The sequence below is a fragment of the Sycon ciliatum genome, chromosome 1 (assembly GCF_964019385.1).
Source record: "Sycon ciliatum chromosome 1, ocSycCili1.1, whole genome shotgun sequence".
NCBI lineage: Eukaryota > Metazoa > Porifera > Calcarea > Leucosolenida > Sycettidae > Sycon > Sycon ciliatum.
The window spans coordinates 47,028,050-47,051,185 of NC_088643.1; the positions used below are offsets into that span (position 1 = coordinate 47,028,050).

At 47.5% G+C, this 23,136-nt stretch overlaps 2 protein-coding genes and 1 long non-coding RNA gene across 5 annotated transcripts in view; 2 read left to right on the top strand and 1 right to left on the bottom strand.

Annotated features, from left to right (window-relative positions):
• Positions 1-8,103, bottom strand: part of LOC135829308 (uncharacterized) — a 15,001-nt gene extending 6,898 nt beyond the window's left edge. Inside the window, exons 1-7 of one of the 2 annotated variants that reach the window (XM_065341720.1) lie at positions 7,500-8,103; positions 6,086-6,170; positions 4,553-5,511; positions 4,137-4,199; positions 3,080-3,236; positions 1,699-2,211; positions 800-987 (exon numbers count right to left, since the gene is read on the bottom strand). In XM_065341720.1, the coding sequence (XP_065197792.1) occupies positions 800-987; positions 1,699-2,211; positions 3,080-3,236; positions 4,137-4,199; positions 4,553-5,511; positions 6,086-6,170; positions 7,500-7,745 (2,211 nt within the window). In that variant the 5' untranslated portion in view covers positions 7,746-8,103. The remainder of the gene's footprint in view (positions 1-799; positions 988-1,698; positions 2,212-3,079; positions 3,237-4,136; positions 4,200-4,552; positions 5,512-6,085; positions 6,171-7,499) is intronic. The other variant, XM_065341714.1, reaches the window with a different exon arrangement.
• Positions 8,104-12,134: 4,031 nt separating this feature from the next.
• Positions 12,135-15,406, top strand: LOC135829251 (uncharacterized). Of its 2 annotated transcripts, XR_010555795.1 has the most exons (3): positions 12,135-12,552; positions 12,737-13,018; positions 14,436-15,406. It is a non-coding gene; the product is annotated as an uncharacterized LOC135829251 (long non-coding RNA). The 2 variants fall into 2 exon arrangements; XR_010555794.1 differs by lacking the exon at positions 12,135-12,552 and having other exon boundaries at positions 12,561-13,018.
• A 2,603-nt stretch (positions 15,407-18,009) lies between these two features.
• Positions 18,010-22,980, top strand: LOC135829264 (MORN repeat-containing protein 3-like). The gene is made up of 5 exons (XM_065341669.1): positions 18,010-18,254; positions 19,478-19,632; positions 20,262-20,421; positions 21,288-21,472; positions 22,293-22,980. Exons 1-5 carry the CDS (start codon positions 18,107-18,109, stop codon positions 22,356-22,358), a joined length of 714 nt encoding a protein of 237 aa, XP_065197741.1. The 5' UTR covers positions 18,010-18,106; the 3' UTR covers positions 22,359-22,980.
• Positions 22,981-23,136: the final 156 nt, after the last annotated feature.

Here is a 23,136-nt window from a genome sequence, read left to right on the forward strand (position 1 = left end):
GCCTCAATTCTCAATTTGTTAACGGCGGCAGTACTGGTATGTACATGTAGTTTCCCAGCCTGCAGACCCCGGCACCATGCAAGCAGGAAAGCTGAAATGAATCTCCAGCCTGCAGACCCCGGCGCCATGCAAGCAGGAAAGCTGAAATGAATCTCCAGCCTGCAGACCCCGGCGCCATGCAAGCAGGAAAGCTGAAATGAATCTCCAGCCTGCAGACCCCGGCGCCATGCAAGCAGGAAAGCTGAAATGAATCTCCAGCCTGCAGACCCCGGCGCCATGCAAGCAGGAAAGCTGAAATGAATCTCCAGCCTGCAGACCCCGGCGCCATGCAAGCAGGAAAGCTGAAATGAATCTCCAGCCTGCAGACCCCGGCGCCATGCAAGCAGGAAAGCTGAAATGAATCTCCAGCCTGCAGACCCCGGCGCCATGCAAGCAGGAAAGCTGAAATGAATCTCCAGCTTGCCCGTGTGTACGCATCAGCTAGCAGCACGGTGAGACCTGTGCAACACTCTTCAAGACATTCACAAAGTCAGTAGTGACGTGTTTGTCCTCGCGCAACACCTAAACTGGACATAATAATTTTATAGTCTGCCGATAGTCTGATATCCGGATAGATCTGTCAGAATATCGTAATAAAGGTCTTCTGCAGGCTGGTCTATGTAGGCTGGTTTATGTAGGTTGGTCTCTGAGGATGGTCAGTTATGTATCAACACATCCACAGCCATGTATACACATGACGTCATGGTTGCTATAATGTTTGCTATAATGTTTCCAACTTTCCATCCACATGAAAGCCAACCTTTCTGCGGAGAGTATCGCGCAGTAGCTGGGCAAGGCTGCCGTGTGGCATCCACTCGGCTACCAACGCGATCGGCTCAGACATCGTGCAGCAGCCGACTAGCGTGACGATGTGTTCATGACGGCTGATGTCCTTCATACGACTGATCTCACTCAGCAGGTCTTGTCTGTCAGACTCAATGCCATTTTCTATCAGGGTTTAAAGCAGAAATATTCAGCACGCACACAAATACACACACACACACACACACACACACACACACGCACACACACACACACACACACACACACACACACACACACATACATAGTTGCATAGTTACTTTGAAGTACATACACATGCAGCACAGCATGTGCAGTTACGACCAAAGACATCTGATTCAATCCTCAGCACAAGGGACAGCGCTAAAAAAAAACAGACCGAGAACAAAATAGGGTGTATTTTGGTTTCGCGGCTACGTAGCACTGGGTGCAATCCACAATGTTGGATGGGGTGGGGTGGGGGTGTTAGACCCTAACTGTGTGTGCGTGCTCTCTGGAGCTGCCTTCGATTCGACCACGGGCCACAGTGACGTCACATACCAAAGAATGGGATGCCAACGACCAGCCAGGCCGAGATTCTTCCAAATACGAACATTGCAGTATAGCGTTTGAATGGTAAGGATATGTACCACTGAATAAGGAACACCAGGCAAGGTCGGGTTCACCCTACAGTGCTGCTGTGTGTTCTTCGGTGTACATGGTCAGTCTAGTTGCTTACTTGTTCAATTATTGATCTGCCACTCATGTTGTGTGAAATGACTGCACATCATGATGATAAACCAGTGCCTGCCTGCTGCACGCATCACCACTATGCGCCGTCATCGTACAGCAATTAATGATGCCATCATCATTACTAACCACGTAGCATCTTGGCGGCAACAAGCCGGCTCTTGTCCTGGTCCCAGTCACAGCTCTGGTAGAGGTGAGCTTTGCGCACTATGCCAAACGCTCCGGAGCCCACAACATCGAGCATTTGAAGTCTGCCTGGCTCAAGCTCATAGTCATCACAGGAGTCCGACATGCAAGCATTGGCCTCAATCTGGGTCATTATAGTGATTGTGGACTCAACGGAGCTTCTCAGCGGTCGAAGAGGTTTGGACTTTGTTCGACCGTGATTGCGATTGCGTACGAGAATATATCCCACCATCATCCCAATCATCAAGATGACTATCACCCCGGCTACTCCGGCTGCTATAGCAACAGTGGGTGACGATTGGTCCAGCGCATCCTTCTCTATAGCCCGCTCTACTGTCATGAAGGTGATAGTGGTGACTGCAGCTGTGCTTGGTGGAGTAGTCTGCACCATTGCTGCCGGCGGCATGTGACTGGTAACATTACTAACGGCTGAGCCACTGGTAGCTGTAGTTGAGCCTAAGTGGGCACACAGGGAGGTACACATACACACACACACACACACACACACACACACACACACACACACACACACACACACACACGTGTGCGCGTGCGCCTTACATCAGTGAGTCGTGAGTCATGTGTGCAATCACCTCCACCCTGGTACAGTCTGTATCGGCTATAGCGTACCCTTTTGATTTCCGTGATTTTATCACTATAACCGATGCATCACTATATGCGATACGATCGATTTTTTCTTTTTGGATCGACACATGAAAGGCAAGGAAATACTTCCAGCATGGCGTTTTGACAAATGAGCATGCTGCATAGTTGACAGTGCCCGCATTTCCATAACAAAATCCTGTTATGTACATGTATCACTATAAAAATAAGCAACGTGAAGAAAGTAAAAAAATAGGGCCTTTGATGTTATTGCTACATGTATTTTAAAGTTATCACAATAGCCGATAATATAATTATAGTGTGTTATGCATGTTTTTGATTCTTTGTTGCCATCATAATATCCGATATATCATTACATCCGATAATATTGGTTATAGTGATATTTTTATAGGATAAAATTCGTTTTGCTTTTGATATTTCGTACCAATATCACTGTAGCCGATATATTCTTATATCCGGTCACTCTATAGCCGATACAGACTGTACTAGGATGTTCACCGGCGTTGCTCGCAGCATGGGGCCTAATTTAAAAACTATTCCACAACTTTAATGTTGTTGCCTGGTTTCGTAAAGAGCTCATGCTGTGAACAGCAACAGTCTCGGATCCAGCAGAAGACATCATTGACTTTGAATATAGCATGCAAGGCAGTATGACACCTGGCCGGTGTTGCCTGTGCATGCCATGTGATCAATTACTTACCAGCAGTGAGAGCAGTAGTGGGCTGATTCACCGTCAGTCTAAAGTTCGTCCCGCACGACAAGGACTGAATCCGCACATTGACACGGCTATCAGTGGCCGTGAGTAGCGCTGCGTTGTACAGAGGTATGTCTTCTGCCAGGTAGACTGCATACCTGGCCTGTTTGAGTAATATGGGGCAGGAGGGAGGACCGGGAACAGATTTGTAAGAGGAAGAAGAGCACACACGTATGTTACCTTCTCCCCCCTGGACCCTTCCACACAGCAATTACAAGTAGATGTAGCCGCCTTCTTGTACATAGCATAACAGCGCCCGGGTGAAGGTGGCCCCCATATGCAGTGAATTCTGACCGTGGTGGTAGCAGGTATTATGTTAGACATGTCTTGTGTCCCCGAGTTCAACATAACTTAGTGAGGATGGTGATCATCTCCTCTACTCCGGGCATTGCCTTTGCCTCTCCAACTGGCCGGCTTAGGAACTAGTACTTGGCATTGGACCTGGGTGTGTACATGTACGTCTTCTTCACATAAACAGGCAATCAGTCCCACACCTTCATGTTTGGAAGCTTGATGCTCTGACCATGTTGCTAACCATGCACCCTCGCATGCACAGATGTACTTTAGCAATACGTATACGGAATCGAGCACAATTATATGGGGGGGGGGATATAAAATACTGCATTTTCTAATCCTCATGCCGCTCCTCAACATACTTCAGTGCAAAGCCGGTCCCGTTTTGATTCATATCACTGCGCTCGAGATTGATTGTATCATTGATGAAGATACTGACGAAATGGCATCAGAAGAGGAGTTTCAGGCTTCCTGCGTGCACCGCTGTAACGGTGACATTTTTTCTACTTGCATACATGCTTACCAACAGATTTGATAGATTGTGCCAGTTGAGATGAATAAGATCAGAGATGTGTCTGATCATACCATACCGGCAGTGACATGCCAGAACGCTAGTACCTATACTCGGACTAGAATCTACCATGCATGCTCTGAGTCCCCCTACAGTACTCTGTGAACTGGTCGCTGGTATGACATCATATGCACTAACCTCAGCTCGATAGTTGTGAAGATGCTGCGGGTCGGATACAATGGCTTGAAAAGGCTGATGATTCTGCAAAGAGAATAGCAAAACACACTTATCTGCTCGTCAAGAAGTTTACAACCGGCAAGTAATTAGTTCTCGATTTGTGAACATCAAAATCCTCCCTGATATGCTCCTTCATCTGGGTCACCTGTGTCACGACAGGTGCCATCATGCTGCAAGAGTTGACCCCTACAGACTACAGTACAGTAAAGTGTACTGGGAAAGTGTCGGTAAGTACTGGTTGATGATATGATAAGTACTAGGTGATGTTATGTTGAGTACCAGGTGATGGGATGTTTTAAGTACCACTGGCCATGTAATCCACAAGTCAGTTCTATTGATCACGCTACTACGGATATGCATCATCCTACAGCACTTACAAACTGGTAAGGATTGATCAAGTCCTGCGAGAACACCCGGCTACCGAACGGCCCCACCGACACATCAGTAACTATGACAGAGAAGAAGTCCAGGGAAGCAAGAAAGTCTCCAGGCGGGACAAGAAGCTGTGACGCGTTGAAACCATCCAGGGCAAACACAAACGCTAAAGCCGAGCCATTGTAGGTGAAACTGGCATCCAACGAGAAATGAGCATTCAGGGCCGAGTCACAAGTGGCAAACTGAGTGGTTCCATTGACGAAATCAAAATCGGAGACGTTGGCAGCGCCGTGGTCTATCGGAAACGAGTGCTGTAGAGCGATGGACACATCGTCACGCTCGGCAAGATCGGCTCTGATCTGCGCCGGTAGTGCGGGAGTGATTGTCGCCACATACAGACACCCATAGCGCAGCTGCGTTAACATCTGCATGAACAGTATGGTGCCTGTGTGATCATTCACACTCCAGTCCGGACAGGGATGGAACGTGCCGAGCTCTTTGGACCCGCTGAAATGGATGTCGTAATGCTGCTCTGCTGCCGTGCTACCATCTTCGGGTCTGTTCCAGGTGAGATTGCGCAATGCCATGGCCCGCTGGAAGTCATAGTACTGACTGCTTGTTCTGGCATGCCTGGGCTGACCAGGCAGCAGCGTGTACACTGTGCGCGACAGCGGTAGGATCGTACCATTCACATCTATCACAGCTAGAGATATATTGCTCGAACTCAGTGTGGACCGGCTGATATTGTGGAGAGTGAGAGAGTTACCCAGTGTAGCATAGCTGCTGCCGGTGAGGAATTGCTCTGCGCCAGACCGCAGGTTTTCACTGATCTGGATGAGGTAAAGCTGCTCGGATGACGAGTTTAGGGCAGGTAGCGTCCATATGACTGACATGCATCCCGAGTCACCATCCCACTGCACATACACCTGCGCGGTCATCAACGCTGCATCAAACTCATCATCTATGAAATACAGAGACAGTGTACGAAGTGCAGAGACAAGTGCCAAGATTATAAACCTCATATTCAATTTTCGTCTGATGATCGATTCAGTTCGTGAAACTCAGAGTTACGAAACCGCAACTGCTCGTTCTTCTGTCTGTGCAAACCTCATATTCTAAAGCCAGAGCACAGAACAATAGGAGACATGTCTAGTAGGCATATGCATGCACATGATGCTGTTGTTAGTCGGCAGTTCCATGCACACACGGATACACGTGGACACACATGTATGTCAGGACTCACTTAGCAAAAGTGAAATACACCGGGGCTTTGTGTGCTGATCCAGTGTATATAATGCATGCAGTGTATATCATTATATACGCCGGCACTGGACAGTGCATGCAGTGTATATAATGCATGCAGTGCGTTACACTTGTATTGCAGTACATGTGCACATGACAATATAATCATAAACCCTGGATATATTATAACAATATAATCATAAACCCTGGATATATTATAACAATATAATCATAAACCCTGGATATATTATAACAATATAATCATAAACCCTGGATATATTATAAACATGTACCTGTAGCCAGGCTGATGTCAGACTGCGTGTGCGACGCACACGCATCGGGTGAGAGCCCACGTAGTAAATCAGCAGTAACTGCACCCTGTTGAGATCATAGGGGAATACATACACGCACAGAAGCATGTTGGTGACTTTGCATGGGTATAGCATTAATGTGCATTTTGCGTATGTGTGTGTGTGGGGGGGGGGGGGGGTGTCCTCTTCGGCGAACTGGAAAAGGCTCGGCCATATCATGGGCCCCGGAAGCGGTAGTGGGACAATGTTGTGTCCGACACGAAGGACAGCCAGATAGTGGAGTGGTACGACCTCGCCCAGGATGGCAGAGAGTGGAGAACAGCATGCAGCACCATTCCTCCGACCGAGCCTGTCACCTTAGACTTTGTTTGCAGTTGTGGAAAGAGTTATCAACGCCGCCAGGACTTGACTCGGCGGCCCGATTTTGCTCGTGACTTGAACACTCAGTTGGTCCCTTTGGGACCTGCTATCATCTCCGGATGGGCAATTGTAATTTAGTGTATTGCACGCGTGCGTGTGCGTGTGTGTTTGTGTGTGTGTGTGTGTGTGTGTGTGTGTGTGTGTGTGTGTGTGTGTGTGTGTGTGTGTGTGTGTGCGTGTGTGTGCGTGTGCGTGTGCATTGAGTACATTCCTAGCTTCTGTCTGGTACGTTTTCAAGGATGTGCTCCATATTCTTGTCACTCCCGACTGCCAGAGCCTAGAGCAACATGATTGTAGCTACCAAAAAGAGCACAGTCATAGTACCTCTCCTCACTTACCGGCATTGATAAAGAAGATAAGATTATTGTGATATAGTAATAACAAGCAGAGGATCACAAGACACATTTTGCAATATGCACGTCATGTGCTACATGCAGCCTTGTCAACTGAAAACTGGCTGCGCCGCAGGTTTCAGTGATTCTTGTATTCAAGAATACAAATAGTGAATTTGGCGAATTGACTTTCACTGTCACATGGATCGTTTGCCGGTGCTGCTCAATGAAGTTGAAACATTCAACGGTTAAAGCGCCAGGGGCTGTGCAGCCGCAAATTTGCGGACACTTGGCTCCACACGGATGCAGAGCGGAGGGGGGCAGGCCCGGCGGAACCAGTCCGGTTGGTCAGGCCATGGCCGGCCCAAAGTTGTTGGCCACCGGCGTGTGTTTACTGCTGAGGAGGTCAATGTGTCAATGTGTATGCCCGCCATATCCTACACAAAGTTTGAACGGCAAGGGTATGGCTAGACCAATCAAAACCTGCTTCCGCCGGTCCTGGCCTCCCGGAAGTAACCTATTCATGAGCCTGATCAGCCTGATTCATTGAGCAGCCCAGTGCTTGCTGCACCTGTGTCAATGTAGACAACTGTGCATGTGTGTGTGTGTCTAGGTTTACTAACATTTGTCCACCTTATACTGACCTCTAGCTCTTCCGGTAGTCCCATGCTGACAAGGCACAGAGCAGTGACAGGTGACACCGGAACTGCTTGCTGCTGTGATGCTTCTCCAGACCCACTGCTGCTGCTGCTGCTGGCACCGCCGCCGCATAGCAAACCACCAAGAGCAACGGCATGGTGTTGCCAGTGCACCTCTGTCCATATCAACACCAGGCTGAACAACCAGGCACAGGGTGGGGGACAGCGGGTAAGTCGTGCAAGTCCTAGCATGCTTGCTGTTCTTTTCACCCTTCTCCAGTTCACGCTCCTCAACAATCAGGACTGATAGGATCTGACCGTCTGCCCTCCTTCCTCAGTATCTAGTTACCACCACCACCACCGCCTAGCCAAACTGACAACTTATGGAGGACAGTACATCTTACAAGTAGCTTTCGGCTATAAGACCGTACCCTTGCGAACCCTGCCAGTCCTAGCGGAATGGAGTGCGTGCTGAAGGTGAAGTCCGCATATCCGTCGCGTTATTGCCAAGCAATCAATAACGTTCAGAAGGCCATTTAATTTAGGAGTGGCAACACACACGCACGAGAACATCCTTCCCATATTCCACCATGCCCTTGGCGTTCGACGATTCATGTGGTCATCTGCTTGCTCGAGCAACAGCAGTAGCAGCAGCAACAGTAGCAGTCGCACAGCATGCACGATGCATAGAGCACGCCGCACACAAAGCGTTACCTTGTCCTTCTCTCATGGTGAGTAGTTGCTCTTGTTCGGAGACAACTAACTCGAGGACGCACTCCAAAACAGAAGCTAAATCAGGCTCGCACATTCCCACAACTAGAAATGCGGTTGTACATGAAACATGACAAAGTGTTCTAACGAAGTTGAGTCTCGAATCGGCTAAGAGGTCATGTCGTACCCCGCACTCTCCACAAAACAATCTTCGAGCACAACTTGTCTTCAGAGACATAACCGAGTAATAATAAATACAGTCATGTAGTATTATTAGTTTTTTAGTTAGTTCTAGCCGGGCATGTCTGCGGTAGGGTACTGAAGATTGGAACAAACAAACCGCTATTGCAGGAGGACGTCCTAAACTACAAATTGTAGTAACTCGACTGTTCGCTGTGTCCAGAACGACAACATCCGGCATCTTCTCTCCGCACAACTACTGTGACTAGTCGACTACCAATGTCGGGCACTTCATGGCCTTTTGCAAGTGATCAATCACCAAGGAGTCGTAAAATACGGTATTAATTTTTACGACTCCCTAGCCCTCTGCTGCTGCCGGCATGCCTGCTATCAAAAGCCTCTTTTACGGGTATAGTAACAAAACACAATTCTGACATGTCACATGACAATCGACATGGCAACAGCGAATCCTAGCGCGACTTGCCGTGCTTTGAATCAGCCACTGAAGACCTGTGAGCGCTTGCAGGTCTCCGATTTTCCAATCGGAGCACGCCCAGGCGTGCTCCGATTGAATCGGAGCACGCCTAGGCGTGCTCCGATTCAGCCATCAGAGGCCGCTTTTTTTTTTGAGACAGCGATCATGGGGACGACGGGACATCGCCAGGTCCAGTCGTTGACCGCATATGCCAACAGGAATTCAGAACAAAAGAGAAAAGAGATGGCTGCAGTTCTGGATGGAGAGTCTCCAACTGCAACCAATGCTGCTACCCGTGCTCTTACAGCGCCAACAACGAGCGTTCAGCGATCACAGCAGCAGACTGAGTTCCACGATCCCGACATTGATGAGTACATCGCAACTTGTGACCCAACAGTGCAATCCCCAACTCACCAACGGTCTCTGATGCAGAAAGCTACGAAGACCATCAACTTTTCCGGAGCTCAGTTTGGTGCAAACTGCAATGTTCACCTGCACCTGTAGGCTGTAGGCTGTAGTCACTGCGAAGAAGAGAAGCTGAACTGACCTGGTTTTTAGCTGACTAGACCGCCCTTGTTTTATCTCTGTGTTGTGACTGTGTACATTAGTCATTATGTAACATGTCTGAAGTACTAAACTGGCGACTAGTTGTGTTCCTTGTCTGGTCTAGTGTGCGTGCCTTGAGTAGGTACTAGGTATGTGTGAAGTACTACATGTAGTAGTACTAGTAGTACGAAGTAGTTCGTGCAATGCATGTCAGAAATGGTATCAAAGCATTCGTACTCGGACTCAAGTGCTAGAATCGGAGCCCTCCGCGCTAGCGCGCGTCGGGCTCCGATTCCGCACTTTCGTCCTCGTACTCATGCTCGATTCCATACTTATTTGCTGCTGGTGATCACCATGATCACACGCTTCATCAACACAAAACCGTAGTTACTTGTAGACGGTGTACTACACCGTCTACAACACAGTGTCAGTAGCTACGGTCTTGTCTTGATGAAGCGTGTGATCCGTGTAGATCTACAGAGACTACTGCCCGGTTCACCATGCCTGTTCACACTGTACTAGTCACTAGCCTCTACAACGTGTAGGCCGATTTTTCGGCCGATGCTCCCACACCGACTCCGACAAGAAATCGACCGACTGTCTGTGTCGGATGAGTCGGACTAGTAATCATGGGGGCATAGCCTGTTCATGTTCACACACAACGGTGGTCGCTGTACTATAGTTTTTGAATTATTTATTCTCACGATGGCACCATCGCCAGAGATAAGTAAACGCAGTTGTAGGCTTGTCTGTTACACACATACAAGCGGTACATCTGGTACACACACAGCCGCGCTAGACCGTAGTCTAGTAGTAGTAGTAGTAGTAGACGCTAGACACCGGAAATGAGATAGTTTTTACGCGGGCTACAAAGTACAAGGCCACAGCCAAGGCGTGAAAAGGCTAGCCTCTACTGCTCTAGTAGTAGTCTACTACTAGTACTAGCAGTAGCGATCCATGCTGTAGGGTCCAGCGGGTAATGCTCCGAAAATGTTCGTATAAGCTAATCATATATTGCTCCAAAAACTACCTTGTAATGCTGATTATAATGCTTCAACAAGGGCTATAATGCTCTTGGTTTGGAACAAAAATGGAAGAAAGGCTGCTCATTGTCAAACTTCCAGGAAAGGACGCATTTAGTCGATCTGCCTCTGAAGCTGCTAGTACTATATTTCTCACGAGCTCCACCACTTCTTAGCACTACAAAACATGATCGCGTCTCCATTGGCTGCTCTCCATTGCAACTAATGCAGGGCCGTGGCTGAATAGTGGGTGTATCAAATCTTTTCCCTTGCTTATCCATGTAGTGAGGGGTGAAACCATCATTGCTGATGATCATTTGGATGCTGGAAGCTTACCATGGGAAGTGCCGGTATTCCTGCGTAACATGAGTCATGACATCAAGAGTACATGTACACTATGTACTCTTGATGACATGTAACAATTATTACATGTACCAAACATGAAACATACCAGAAAGGTACATTTTTCTGCCGCCATTGTCAGATTATCTATGTATAAACCACTACTGCCAGTACTGGCACTAGCACTGTAAACTACAAGTACATGTACATGACATTTTCTACTTGTTATCCGCCAGGCCCAAGGCTAGTTCTACATGATGCAGCCTCTACTACAATGACATAATTATGTAGTAGATCTTCTACAGTACTACTAGTACTAGGCTCTAGACTAGTCGACCCTTCAAAGACTTTTTAAGTAGACCTACAATGCTAATATGATTGCACAGGCAGTAGATCTACGCGTCGCGCATGAAGGAGCTCCATCATGATGTGGAGGTGGAGCCACCATTGCAGCCCCTAACTGGTGAAACCTATCACCATCGGTCAGCCAACACTGATCCTGATGCCCGTGCCGACCCGCGGGTGAAGGGATTCTGGACCGATAGCCGCAACCGTATTCTTCGATACGAGGGTGTTTTATCCCCATGCGTCAAGTATTAGTTATCGATCCAAGTCTCTCCCCTCCCTCTACCGAAAGTTCGAAGGAGAGAAGAAGCGTGCTTACGGTGAACGTGTCAATGAAGTCGAGCATGGCTCCTTCACACCGTTAGTCTTCTCCTCCTGTGGTGGGATGGGCTCTGAAGCAGCCGTAGTACTAGTAGTCAAGAGGCTGGCGCATGGCTTGGCCACCAAACGCAACGCTGCCATAGCCGGGTTGTAGCTTGGCTGCGGTGCTGCTTGGCGTTTTCTCTTGCCATATCCGCCATCCGTTGTGTCCGTGGATCACACTCTGTTCGCCGTCGTCACTTCGACCTCGCGCCTGTCGACCTTGTCCAGGCAGGCTGAGGCGCGTCTGGCTCGACATTAGACTGTATTTACAGCCATTTATCTCCTTTCTTCCTGTTGTATAATTACTGTCCGGCGTGTATCCATGGTGTACTAGTAATATTTGCCGCCAGGTGCGTGTTTTCATGAATAAAATACAGTACTCAACACTTGAAGTATTAGTTGTACTGTACAGCAGTGTATGCTCGCACGCCACATGTACTGTACAATGTCGATGACTTACAATGTATTATTACCGGTATGTACATGTACATAATTGTTAGCTTGACAGCATGAAACAAGGAGGAGGACACTGTTTTCGAAAACAGTGACCTTACTACAACCTTCCGCGGTTGGCAGAGCCCCGGCCCAGTCCCTGCGGACCATTTGAACCATATGGGTATCGCACCCGGTTCTGACCCGCTAGGGGGTTAGGACCAGGGAGTCGTATAGACCCGGGAGGCGACACGAGGCCTTCCGGGCCGACTATGATTGACTCGCGGCACTTTCTCCCACTTTTCCCTCAGATATCCCCGGTGCGTGCCCTGAGTTATAAACCAACTACTCCGCGTACTTATGCCATGGGACTTTGGGAGTGCACTCCTTGGCCTGAGGAACGGACTCGTGCAGGATCGATAGGATCGTGGGAAATCGTAGCTCGAAAAGAAGAAGAAGAATGAACTACTTTTCCAAGTAATTAGTTGCATTTGATGATCGTGATTGAGGCAGAGAGTGCTGCTGATCGCGATCCAGATCCGGGTCAAGAATCACCTCCTGATCCTAAGGAAACCTCAGCTGACGTAGATCTACGTTCTCTTCGCGTGAACGCTCAGTCTGTCATGATTGGCTTGGGCCACAGGTATGGTTTGAATTCTAATTTTCTATGTTATTATATTTTTCAATTTGTCTTGAAACTTTCAACCTTGCTACTTAGCGGCTTCTGATCTGGTGCACGTACTGCATAAAAAGTTGCGAATAATCATGAATTGGAAGAAATACTTGTGGGTTGATAGAGTGCAGTACTTGTTCAATGGTTTCTACAGAGCGTTCCGAATCCCAGCCGCTAAAGACCCACAGAAGGCAAGAAGCTTGCGTTGCAAAGCTGCTGTCCCGCCTGACTGCGGAGAAAGAAGACTCGTTTATGGTTGTTCTACAGCCGCTGCTGACGTCCATCAGCTCTGTCCTGCTCCCAGCTGCAGATAGGCCTGGATTTCAATGAGTCGTGTCCCAACTCCGGTGTGAACGATTTCCCGACGTCAAGACGAAGTGGGGTCAAGTCATGGGTGTTGCAAGGAAGCTGTCACAAGATGATCCGGTATTGAACGGTAGGTTTTGTAAAACTGCTCTAACATTTGGATCCTATAAATTATAACATTAAATTATTATTTGTATTCACGAAGCCATGCCCAAGACGTGCGACATAGCGTGCGTTCGTGTGTATGTGTGTGCGTGCATGTGTATATTGTGTGCGTGTGTGCGCGCTTGTGTATGTCGTAAAATCCCGCCAGAGCATCCCTACCTCCGGAACCATTCGAGTAGATCCATTTGGGGAGGGGCGGATGGGCGAGTCCTGCTTGCCGCATTCAGTACTACATGAAAAGTACTCACCCTAAGAAAACTGTGCGTGCGTCTCGTACACCCAACAAAAGTCAAGAGCTGGGAGTCGTAAAAACCCATCAAAACCCTAGGGTGTGTGCGATCTCTGGTCAAGAGGGTGGGAACTGTTGCGTACATTTCCAACCAGGTCGTAGACGCGTCTGCAGTACAGTACGACCTCACACTTCACATAGTCATACGAGGATACAACTCTATTGATAGATAAGATAACGTGCTTGTAGATCTCTGCCATGCCAAAGTTGCATTCAGTAGAGGTAGTAGTCTCTGTCAAACGTGTTTGCCATTGGCTCACGGCACTTGTAGCAGCTGATCGGACGATGCAAATGGACGCCCAGTCCACATTAGCTGGTTCTTGTTATGCCTTCGAAAATATACCATGGCACGCACTTTCCACTGTTGTTACATAGGGCCGGACGTGTGTTGCCCTGAGCTTGCCACGATACTTTCCGATCTGTCCATCTCCTCTCTTTGTTAAGTTGAAATTATTTGAAGAGCTGATGGCTGGTAACTTGCTGGTCAGCTGGTAGGAATACGTTTGCAAGTGTTGCTGCTGATTTGTACATTAAATTGCCGGAGTGACGTGGCCTTGAGTAGTCTTCCCCAGCAATGAACTGAAGAGTAGCATGCGTATTGAATTCTCTTGTTGCCGGTTCATCGGCCCCTCTCCATGACACCGGACTAGACTGAATTACTGGCGTCCCTTCATCGGCCTGCTTTTCGCCTCGAACTTCACGAGTCTTGAAATCTGGACCCAACATAATAAAGTGGGACTCAATTGCGCAGTTCAGACGATAAATTGATGCAATAAGGGGTCATCGCAAAAGTGATTAGTCATCCCTGAAAAAAACATTCATTTCGTACTCGGACCTCCTCTCCACCCTCCGAAATGAATGGACGACGAAAATCGCATGCATGTACATGTGTATGCATAGCGTCAGTCGACTGAGATTTTAGCTCGCTCCCCCCCCCCCCCCCCCCCCCCCTGGAACGATCTTCGTTTCAGGGACGACCAAAAACTTGTGTGACCACTGACTTTCTTTCTCTGATATCAAGCAGTATGCATTATTTGTAACAGTAATTACTTGTCTGTGTCATGTGGATGCATTGTCTTATTTCCTTTTTCAGGCTACAGCACAACCGAGAGAACGAAATGTACGTCGCAATCAAGCTATGTCGTTGCCATCTTCTATGTGCCATGCGTTACCTGATGTGCCAGCCTGCTATGTCGGATACCGCTAACCATGCATCGACTAGGCGCCAGGCGCGAACTGATGGTGGTGGTGGTGGTGGTGAGAAGGAGAGCTCTGTGCCAGGATAACTTTGCAGTTTAGAGAGCGTGTCTGGGCAGGCGTGTATTTACCCCCATATTGCCAGGTGTATATTTACCACCATATGAACCAACCATAAGTGCAGTTGCAGTGGAGTCTTCAACTTCATTCTCCTGAGTCAAGCTCCTTGTGAAGACATCTAAGAAGAAGATTGCCTGATGAGTCCAGCCGGGACGAAAGGTACGTCGCAATCAAGCTATGTTGTTGCTGTGTCATCTGCTATGCGCCATACGCTACCTGATGTACCAGCCTGCTATGTCGGACACCACTCACCCTGCATCGACTAGGCGCCAGACGCGAACTGATGATGGTGGTGGTGGCGGGAAGGAGAGCTCTGTGCCAGAATAACTTTTCAGTTTAGAGAGCGTGTGTAGGCAGGTGTGTATTTACCGCCGTATGAATCAACCACAGTACGATCAGCTGACGTTATAACTTATAAGGATGATCTCGTGCAGCGATATTATTGATATTTTTTAAGTCTTTTCTAAGGACTCTCCACTGCAGCGTTTTCTTTCCACTCGGTTCTCTTCTTTTCATCGCTCAGCTTGCACTTGCAATGCTTATACATACTGATCAATCCCGTTCAATTTTCCGTACATTTTTCTCAAAATCCATAGCGTGGACGAAGTAGTGATTTTCCGTACAAATATGGAAAATACGGAAGGTTGATAGCACTGTGTTGAGGCAGCTATTGTTGACTTTATTTGGAATTAATTCTGTCGTATTTGCACACATTCCTGAGTGCATTGTATTACTATTAGCATCCAATGTGTGTTATCTGTGCGAGCTTCTAACCTTGTGAACATTCACCGAAGGTTCGGTTGGTGGCGCACAAGATCATCCGGGATGGCTCTTGCGGGCTCTCAGCCCTGCGTTCACTGCATAAAACTTGGCAGAACAGTTCAAGTTTCAATTTAGGCCATTTCCTCACTCTGTGACTCCCAATATTTCACATGTGCAATGATTATAAGTATTGTAGATCACTGGGACAGCGCCACTTTGTTAGCCGATGTTAGTCCTGAGAAAAATTCACTCCATTGCCCTAAAGGTGAGAAGAAATTGGGACTATTTGTGAAGGAAAACTTTGGAAAATGTAATTTCGAATAAAAGTCATTTCGTTTATCTGGATAGGTCCAATATTTCACAAATATGCAATATAAGTATTGTAGATCACTGGGACAGGGCAACTTGGTCTGTCGAAGTTAGTCACGAGGAAAAAAATTACTTCATTGCCCTAAAGGTGAGAACAAATTGGGACTATTTGTGAAGGAAAACTTTGGAAAATGTAATTTCGAATATAAGTCATTTCGTTTATCTGGATAGGTCCAATATTTCACAAATGTGCAATATAAGTATTGTAGATCACTGGGACAGGGCAACTTGGTCGGTCGAAGTTAGTCACGAGGAAAAAAATTACTTCATTGCCCTAAAGGTGAGAAAATATTGAGGCAATTTGTAAAGAAAGGATTACCTCATGTTAGGTGGTCAAAGTGCCTCAGAGTTCGAGTGGCAGTGCAAAGCCAGTGAGTAAGCCAGTGAACAAGACCCTTTATTAGTGAACTCCTCAGCGATGGCCACAGATGGCTGTATTTCGGCAATGGAGATCGAAAGTCTGACCACAATTGTTCAGCGAAAGGACGAAGACGACGCTATGTACGGATTTCCCGGGCGCTATGACCTATGTACGGACTTGTCCCACACCGAGCAGGTCGTAATATTTTGAATCGTTGAGTCGATCATGGTTGTGCACAAGTGATGCGCGTGTCGCCTCCCGGGTCTATACGACTCCCTGGTTAGGACTAATAATAGGAGACTACTCCTGATGTCGTCTTGTCTTCGCTCTTTTTTAACTTGTATAAAAACTTCTTTTTCTTTTCTTTTTCTTTCCAACTTCCGCCCATTAAAAGAGCGAAGACAACAAGACGACATCAGGAGTAGTCTCCTAAGTCCTAACCCCCTAGCATAACGAGGGTCAGAACCGGGTGCGATACCCATATGGTTCAAATGGTCCGCAGGGACCGGGGCTCTGCCAACCGCGGAAGGTTGTAGTAAGGTCACTGTTTTCGAACACAGTGTCCTCCTCCTTGTTTCATGCTGTCAATCTAACAATTGCGTGAACTACAACAAGGTTTATCATTCTACCGGTAATAGTAATACTGGTTTACCAGTTTTGGAATATCGTACAATAACGTACATGTACATGTACAATTAAATCATGTAGAGGGGACGTTTTCAAATAGGACACCGGTTGCAAACCGGAACGGACTCAATATTCACTTTCTCTCTTGGTATTTTGATTAGAAAACATATGTCACAGTGAGACTACGATGTGTTATACTCCGAGCCAAAATTTCATGGCTCTGCGATGACCAGAAGCGCCATATCAAGCAGGTGAGTTTTTGACGTGTTGCTTCGCACTGCGACTTGAGTTTTACGACTTTCGAAAAATCAACTTCTTGTCGCAGGTAAACAGCGGCTCGCTTCTCGCCAATAAAGCACCGCATACCAATCAAAACTAATGGAAGCACACACAAGGCTTATTGTTACTCTGTACTGGCCGTCGTGGAGCGATAGCAATTACCTAATTTCAGACCCAGAGTGAATTTGACGTGCACTCTAAAAAGTGTCCGGTTTGGAGCCACCTCTGATTTGAACTTTTTTGAAGCGAAAAATTGGGCAACTTGGAGGCAATGGGTCAACACAAAGGAGTGGCTCAGTTCGATTGACTCTGGCCCCAGAGCAAACTTCAACATGCCAGTTTCCTTCCACAAACATATTTCGAGTGAAAAATCAACGCTGATGATCGGTTTGGGTCTATACAAATTTGGCTGTCAAAACGTCCCGGTATCGAGCCGTCCCCTCTACATGTCACCAGGTCACAGCAACCACTGCCGCACTGGCTGCTATGCGTGCGTTGTTGCCAAGGAACGACTGTTGTTTTGGAAAGCAGATTGCATGCATGCAATCTAGCATGATCTACGTAGCTACGAGTACGAGTCGATGCATGCTTGATGCGTAAGCATGGTAAGTAGCGCCATGTCACGTCAGGCCAGCTAGCAGTGTAAACAGTTTGAAGCCAAAATGAAAAGAACTGTTGTTTGCACTACTGTCTGCAGCCAGTGCAGGCCATCACTGTCAGTGTCCATGTCTACACGACGTCGTAAGCGTTTCAGAGTCTGGTCGATCAGAGACTTCGTTAGGTGTAGAGTATAATAATAATATTATTATTATTATTTATAGCGACGTAACCTGGTAACTAGTCTTGCGAACGCGAAACACAACTGCCTAGTCCTGGAGAAGTGAATACAGCAGCACAGCTGCCCTTGCTAATTACTAATAGAGTCTGTCTCGTAGTCGGTCACCGTGGAACGTTGTTTGTTGAGACCTGTCTTGTGCAACTAACTCAGTAACTGGTACTAGCGTGGTTTGTAAGAAGATCAAGCTAGATTATTGGATCAGCCGATCATCATGCCGATGGTAAAACATCCTCCACCCAACGAGCAGCTATGGAAGAAGAAGGATAGAAAGGCGGACAAGCACGCCAAGGATCACAAGTGTGTGTATTCCATGAATGGGGACGAGTATCGCGGTGACTACGAGTGCGATAAGCGCCATGGTAAGCTAAGCTCGAAGTCTGCCAGAGATACACAATGATGCGCACGTAGATCTACATGTGCAATGAAGGGTGCATAATTATACTGTCACAGCCTGCTTAGGATTAGTAATGCAGGGCTGTAGTGAGACACATGTCTAACCCCAGGTTATGTACGCTCGATACTATCCAGCACTACAAGGCAGGTGGTCAGGGTCCACACTCGGACCACAGCCTATTTCGTATCTGTGTGTGTGTGTGTGTGTGTGTGTGTGTGTGTGGTGTGTTTGTGTGTGTGTGTGTGTGTGTGTGTGTGCGCGCGCATGTGTGTGTGTGTGTGCTATGTGTACACACGTGTGCAAACTTCTCAAGATGAAACTCAGTATTGGTGCGGCTTTGGCCGCACCTGCCCCTGCACCTGCCGCACCGGTGCCAATGCCCCTGACACAGAGACCGTCTGAATCCATCATGTATTGCACATGCATGTCACGTTGGTTCTTGTTTGAATAGTACATGTACTGTGTAAGTAAATTATCGTGTCCGTTCCCGAAGAGATCTCACGGCGGCCGCTAACACCCGGTAAACCCTAGCGACAGATGCAGTGCCTAACAGTGGGGGTGAGCAGATAAGTCTCGCAACCACTGGCACAAGTGCCGAGAAACCCCATTACTCTGGGGCATTAGCCGCATCCACGTGTACATGTGCAGAGCATAACATTATCATCAGTGCAGCTCAGTAATCAACAACCAGACAAGCCAGGTGGTCGGACAACTGAGGTACTGCCGTGCTGGCTGGATTAGTGTAATTAGTGGTCACGGCTGGTGAAGAATATATATCAGCCCTACCCTGATTTAGCAACTCACACTAGTTTTAAGTACAATAAAACCTGTCAAGGCGACCACTCGGATAAGGTAACCACCTGTCCTAGAAGACCACTGAAACCAGGACCAAGGGATGTTGTTTCCAGTCAAATGACCCTGGATAAGGAGACCACCTGGCAACAGAGACCACACTTTGAAGGTCCCGTGAGCGGTCGTCTTAGACAGGTTTCACTGTAGTGCTTTCGCCGGGGACGGGGGTAAGTGCGTTTGGATCCCAGGATAGATACACTGATGCCACCGGTGTGACCCGTTTTTGGCAGCGCACAAGTACAAGTGTCTGTGTGTGTACGTGTACGTGTACCCTGATGATGACTGTGTATGTTTGCATTTCTTTCCTGCCGATCGTGCGGCCTGTGCTGTCTCCAGGCAAAGGGATCATGAACTGGAAGTCTAAGAACATGATCTACAACGGTGACTGGGTGGAAGACAAGCGCCATGGCTACGGCTTGCTGAGCAAAGGTGACGATAAAGGAGGCTACATGAAAGAGTATGCTGGTGGATGGAAATTTGATAAACGACACGTAAGTTGAGTAGCAGACTTAGATTGCTTCCTTCTTCGTACTCATGGCGATCATCTTACACTGCTAGTCTTGGCATTCCTGGAATTAATTGTCGGTCGGCTTTGATAATTCTGATCAAATTGCAGGATGGCGATGCTGATGGTTGGCACGTTCATCCGGTCGGCTGCTACTGACTTCAAAAAAATACAAGCATATTACAGTTGGGTCAGGAGAGGAAGGATTTTTTAATTTCATAGGCTATGTATCACCTGTGTGGAATAATTTCCCATGACTTCCCCGGCACTGTGCATAGACCAGCCATAGATTTAGACTGCAGGAAAGACGGTACATAAACCAGAGTGTGTAACTCTGCACATCAGTTCAGGACAGCGCAATTAGTCGCTACGTCGTTTTTAACATCAGCATAATTATGGTTAATTTGATGTTACAATTTGTACTTATCCAGTGCAACACTGTTGTCGCAGATTTCGGATCCAAAAATGATTTTATCAAAAAATGATGGGAACACTACTTTGACATTTTCGCTTTTTCCAAACTGATGCTGGATTACACACCCAGATTTGTGTAATCTTGTTAGGACACATGGCTTCGTGTCCAAGTCTGTATACATTATGTGTTCCTCTCTTTAGGGTTACGGCACTGCATTCTATGGAGGTCCAAGCTTCTACGAAGGCGAGTGGTACGCCGGTAAACGGCATGGCCATGGGCGGATGGTTCGTGCCGACGGCTCCGTCTATGAGGGCGGATGGAAGGATGACAAAGAGTGCGGTGCTGCTGATTTGTCCCTGCGTAAGCTGATGGCAGTTCCTGTGTGTACGCACTTGCACGGCTGGTCACTGCGGGAAAGGCGTTGTGCATCAAGAAATAGCATAATATGCTAGCAAACACTTCTTGTCTGGTTTTAGACATGTATTCTGGGCTGAATTTTCTTCCGTGTGATCCCGGATTATCCCAATGAGTCTGGTCAGATTTCAGACTATTATTTAGCCAAGCCTCTAGTTTCTCAAAGTGCGAACACTCCATTGTAGCCATCCACTATACCCGTACATCTTCACGACACTCTCCAAACGGTCTCTGGGCCCACCAATCACTAAAAGGAAAAGAAAGAAAGAGAATCATTCGAATTTTCGGGCACGTCCAATCTTCGGGAATGATTTCTGAAGATGGGCCTTGCCCGAAAATTCGACTGATTAGGCCATGGTAAAAATTATCTTTGATTCTCAAGTACGCGCGCACCGATTTTTGGCGGCGCACCGACGATTTTTTTTATTTCTATGCATGCATATGCGCGCATGAAAACGGTAAATGCGAAAGGCATGAATCAGGGAGTAGTAAAATACCGGTATTTTTCTACTCCCTGGCCTGAATAATAAAATAATTATATGAACCTGTGACGTACATATGTGTGACCCTATCTTTGGAAATAAAAAACTGCGGGAAATAAAATAAAAAATCGCTCGCTCGCACCGATTTTCACAGGCTCATGACCTGAGAATCAACTTTATTTTTTACCATGGCCTTATCTCTCTCTTTTTTTCCTTTTAGTGACTGATGTGGCCCAGAGACCGTTTGGAGAGTGTTGTGAGGATGTAGTACAGCACATGCACGGTGAACAAGTCTTCTTTCTTCATACTCTTTCTGACTGTGCTGTACAGCTAATGGTAACTTTCACAAAGGAGAGTGGAAGGACGGTCTAATGCACGGGCCGGGCGAGTATCATTACATTGATAAGGGACAGCTGTACCGAGGGACCTGGGTCAAGGGCGTGCCCAGGACAGGCACAATCACAGAAATTTGCCGCCACTCCGCGCCCAATCCGATGAAGTACCCAATACCAGAGGTATGTGCACAGCTTGGTATGATGTTTTACAATACCGTAGCAGGGTTCTAGCCAGGCCAAAAGAGCAGGGGGGGGGGGGGGGGGAACAGTTACCCCGTAACCAATTTTTTCCATTTTCAAAATAACTGTCTTGCAATGCGAAATGCAACGTACGGGGCGAACACCTGACTTCACCCCAGACAAATGTGCCTTTATGAACCCTCTAGTACTGACTATCGACTGCATTTCCGTTGAATGGCATGAAAAACACCAAAATTGGAAAATGAGTAGGGGGGGGGCACTTTTCACAGGAGGTGCAAACAGAGAAGGGGGGGGGCACTGCCCCCCCCCCCCCTTTGGCTAGAACCCTGCCGTAGGGTTACAACTTCAAGCATCACTGTGAAAATTTGCATTCGTCGCAAGGTTCAGGGACCTAGCCTGGGATGCAGTCAGATTACTCCACAGCTTACCAGGCACGACTGTACAATGAACCAGTCGGCTGCATCCGTGTAGTCACTACAGGTAAGGTGGAAACGTTTGATTATATGATTTATGTCCATAGAAGGACCTGGTCGGCGGTCATCCGTTCTATAATGTTGTCCATCATCATGCGTGCTTGTCAGTCTGGCTACCTGTTTCCACGTCTATACTATTGCATGCATTCACATGGTACACACGATGATCCTTGAGCATAGGTCAGAGTGCCCGGTGGACCTTGTTTGCGCATTTGCATGATACGTGTACATGTTCAATTGTTGTGTGCGCAACATGCGTGCCTGTGTGAAAACGGTGAATGCATGTTTTCGTGCCTGTGTGTCTGTTTGCCTGGGTATCTGTGCAGTGCGACTTGCTGGATATCGACGGAGTGCTGCGGACAGCCGCCGAGAAAGCTTTGGCGGAAGAATGAAGCCACCAGATTAGCATCATTCTGCTTTAGCGTTGATTCCACCACTGGCCAACGTGCCCTTGATTGTTTCGCCAGTTGAGCCAACTAACTTCAGACTTACAAAACATGCCAATCAGTTCACTCTCCTTCTGCAAAGCCACGGACTTGATCAATGAGTCGCCTGTTCTGTGTGGTTGGCGAGACAGTTTGGATGCCATGAAGGTAGTACATCAGCACATACCTGTAGTTCACTCCACCGCAAGAGAACTGTGCAGTCATCGTTTTGGTAGCTGCTACTTTGCCAGACCAAGCTATCGACAATGAGCAGCTTAGGTTTACACCTCACTCCCCAATCCGATGTGCAAATACTTGAAATAGGCTGTCCCCGTGTCTAGTCAGAAGATTGTCTGGACGTTTTGTGTATTTCAGTCGCCGGTACGCGGTGTGCCTGAGGTTTCTAAAGCATAGTGTATACTGCTGTCCTTGCACGGGCATGACGTGCTTATCAAGATATATCTGTGTGAACTGTGCTTATCAAGATTTATCTGTGTGAACTGTGCTTATCAAGATAAACTTGTGAGAAGTGTGCTCAGCAAGATGAACCTGTGTGAACTGGCTGTATTTCCTTTGTTCCATATGACTACATGATTGTACTAAATTGTTAGATTGACAGCATGAAACAAGGTGGAGGACACTGTGTTCGGAAACAGTGACCTTACTACAACCTTCCGCGGTTGGCAGAGCCCCGGTCCCTGCGGACCATCTGAACCATTATGGGTGTCAACAAGGTTTATCTAAT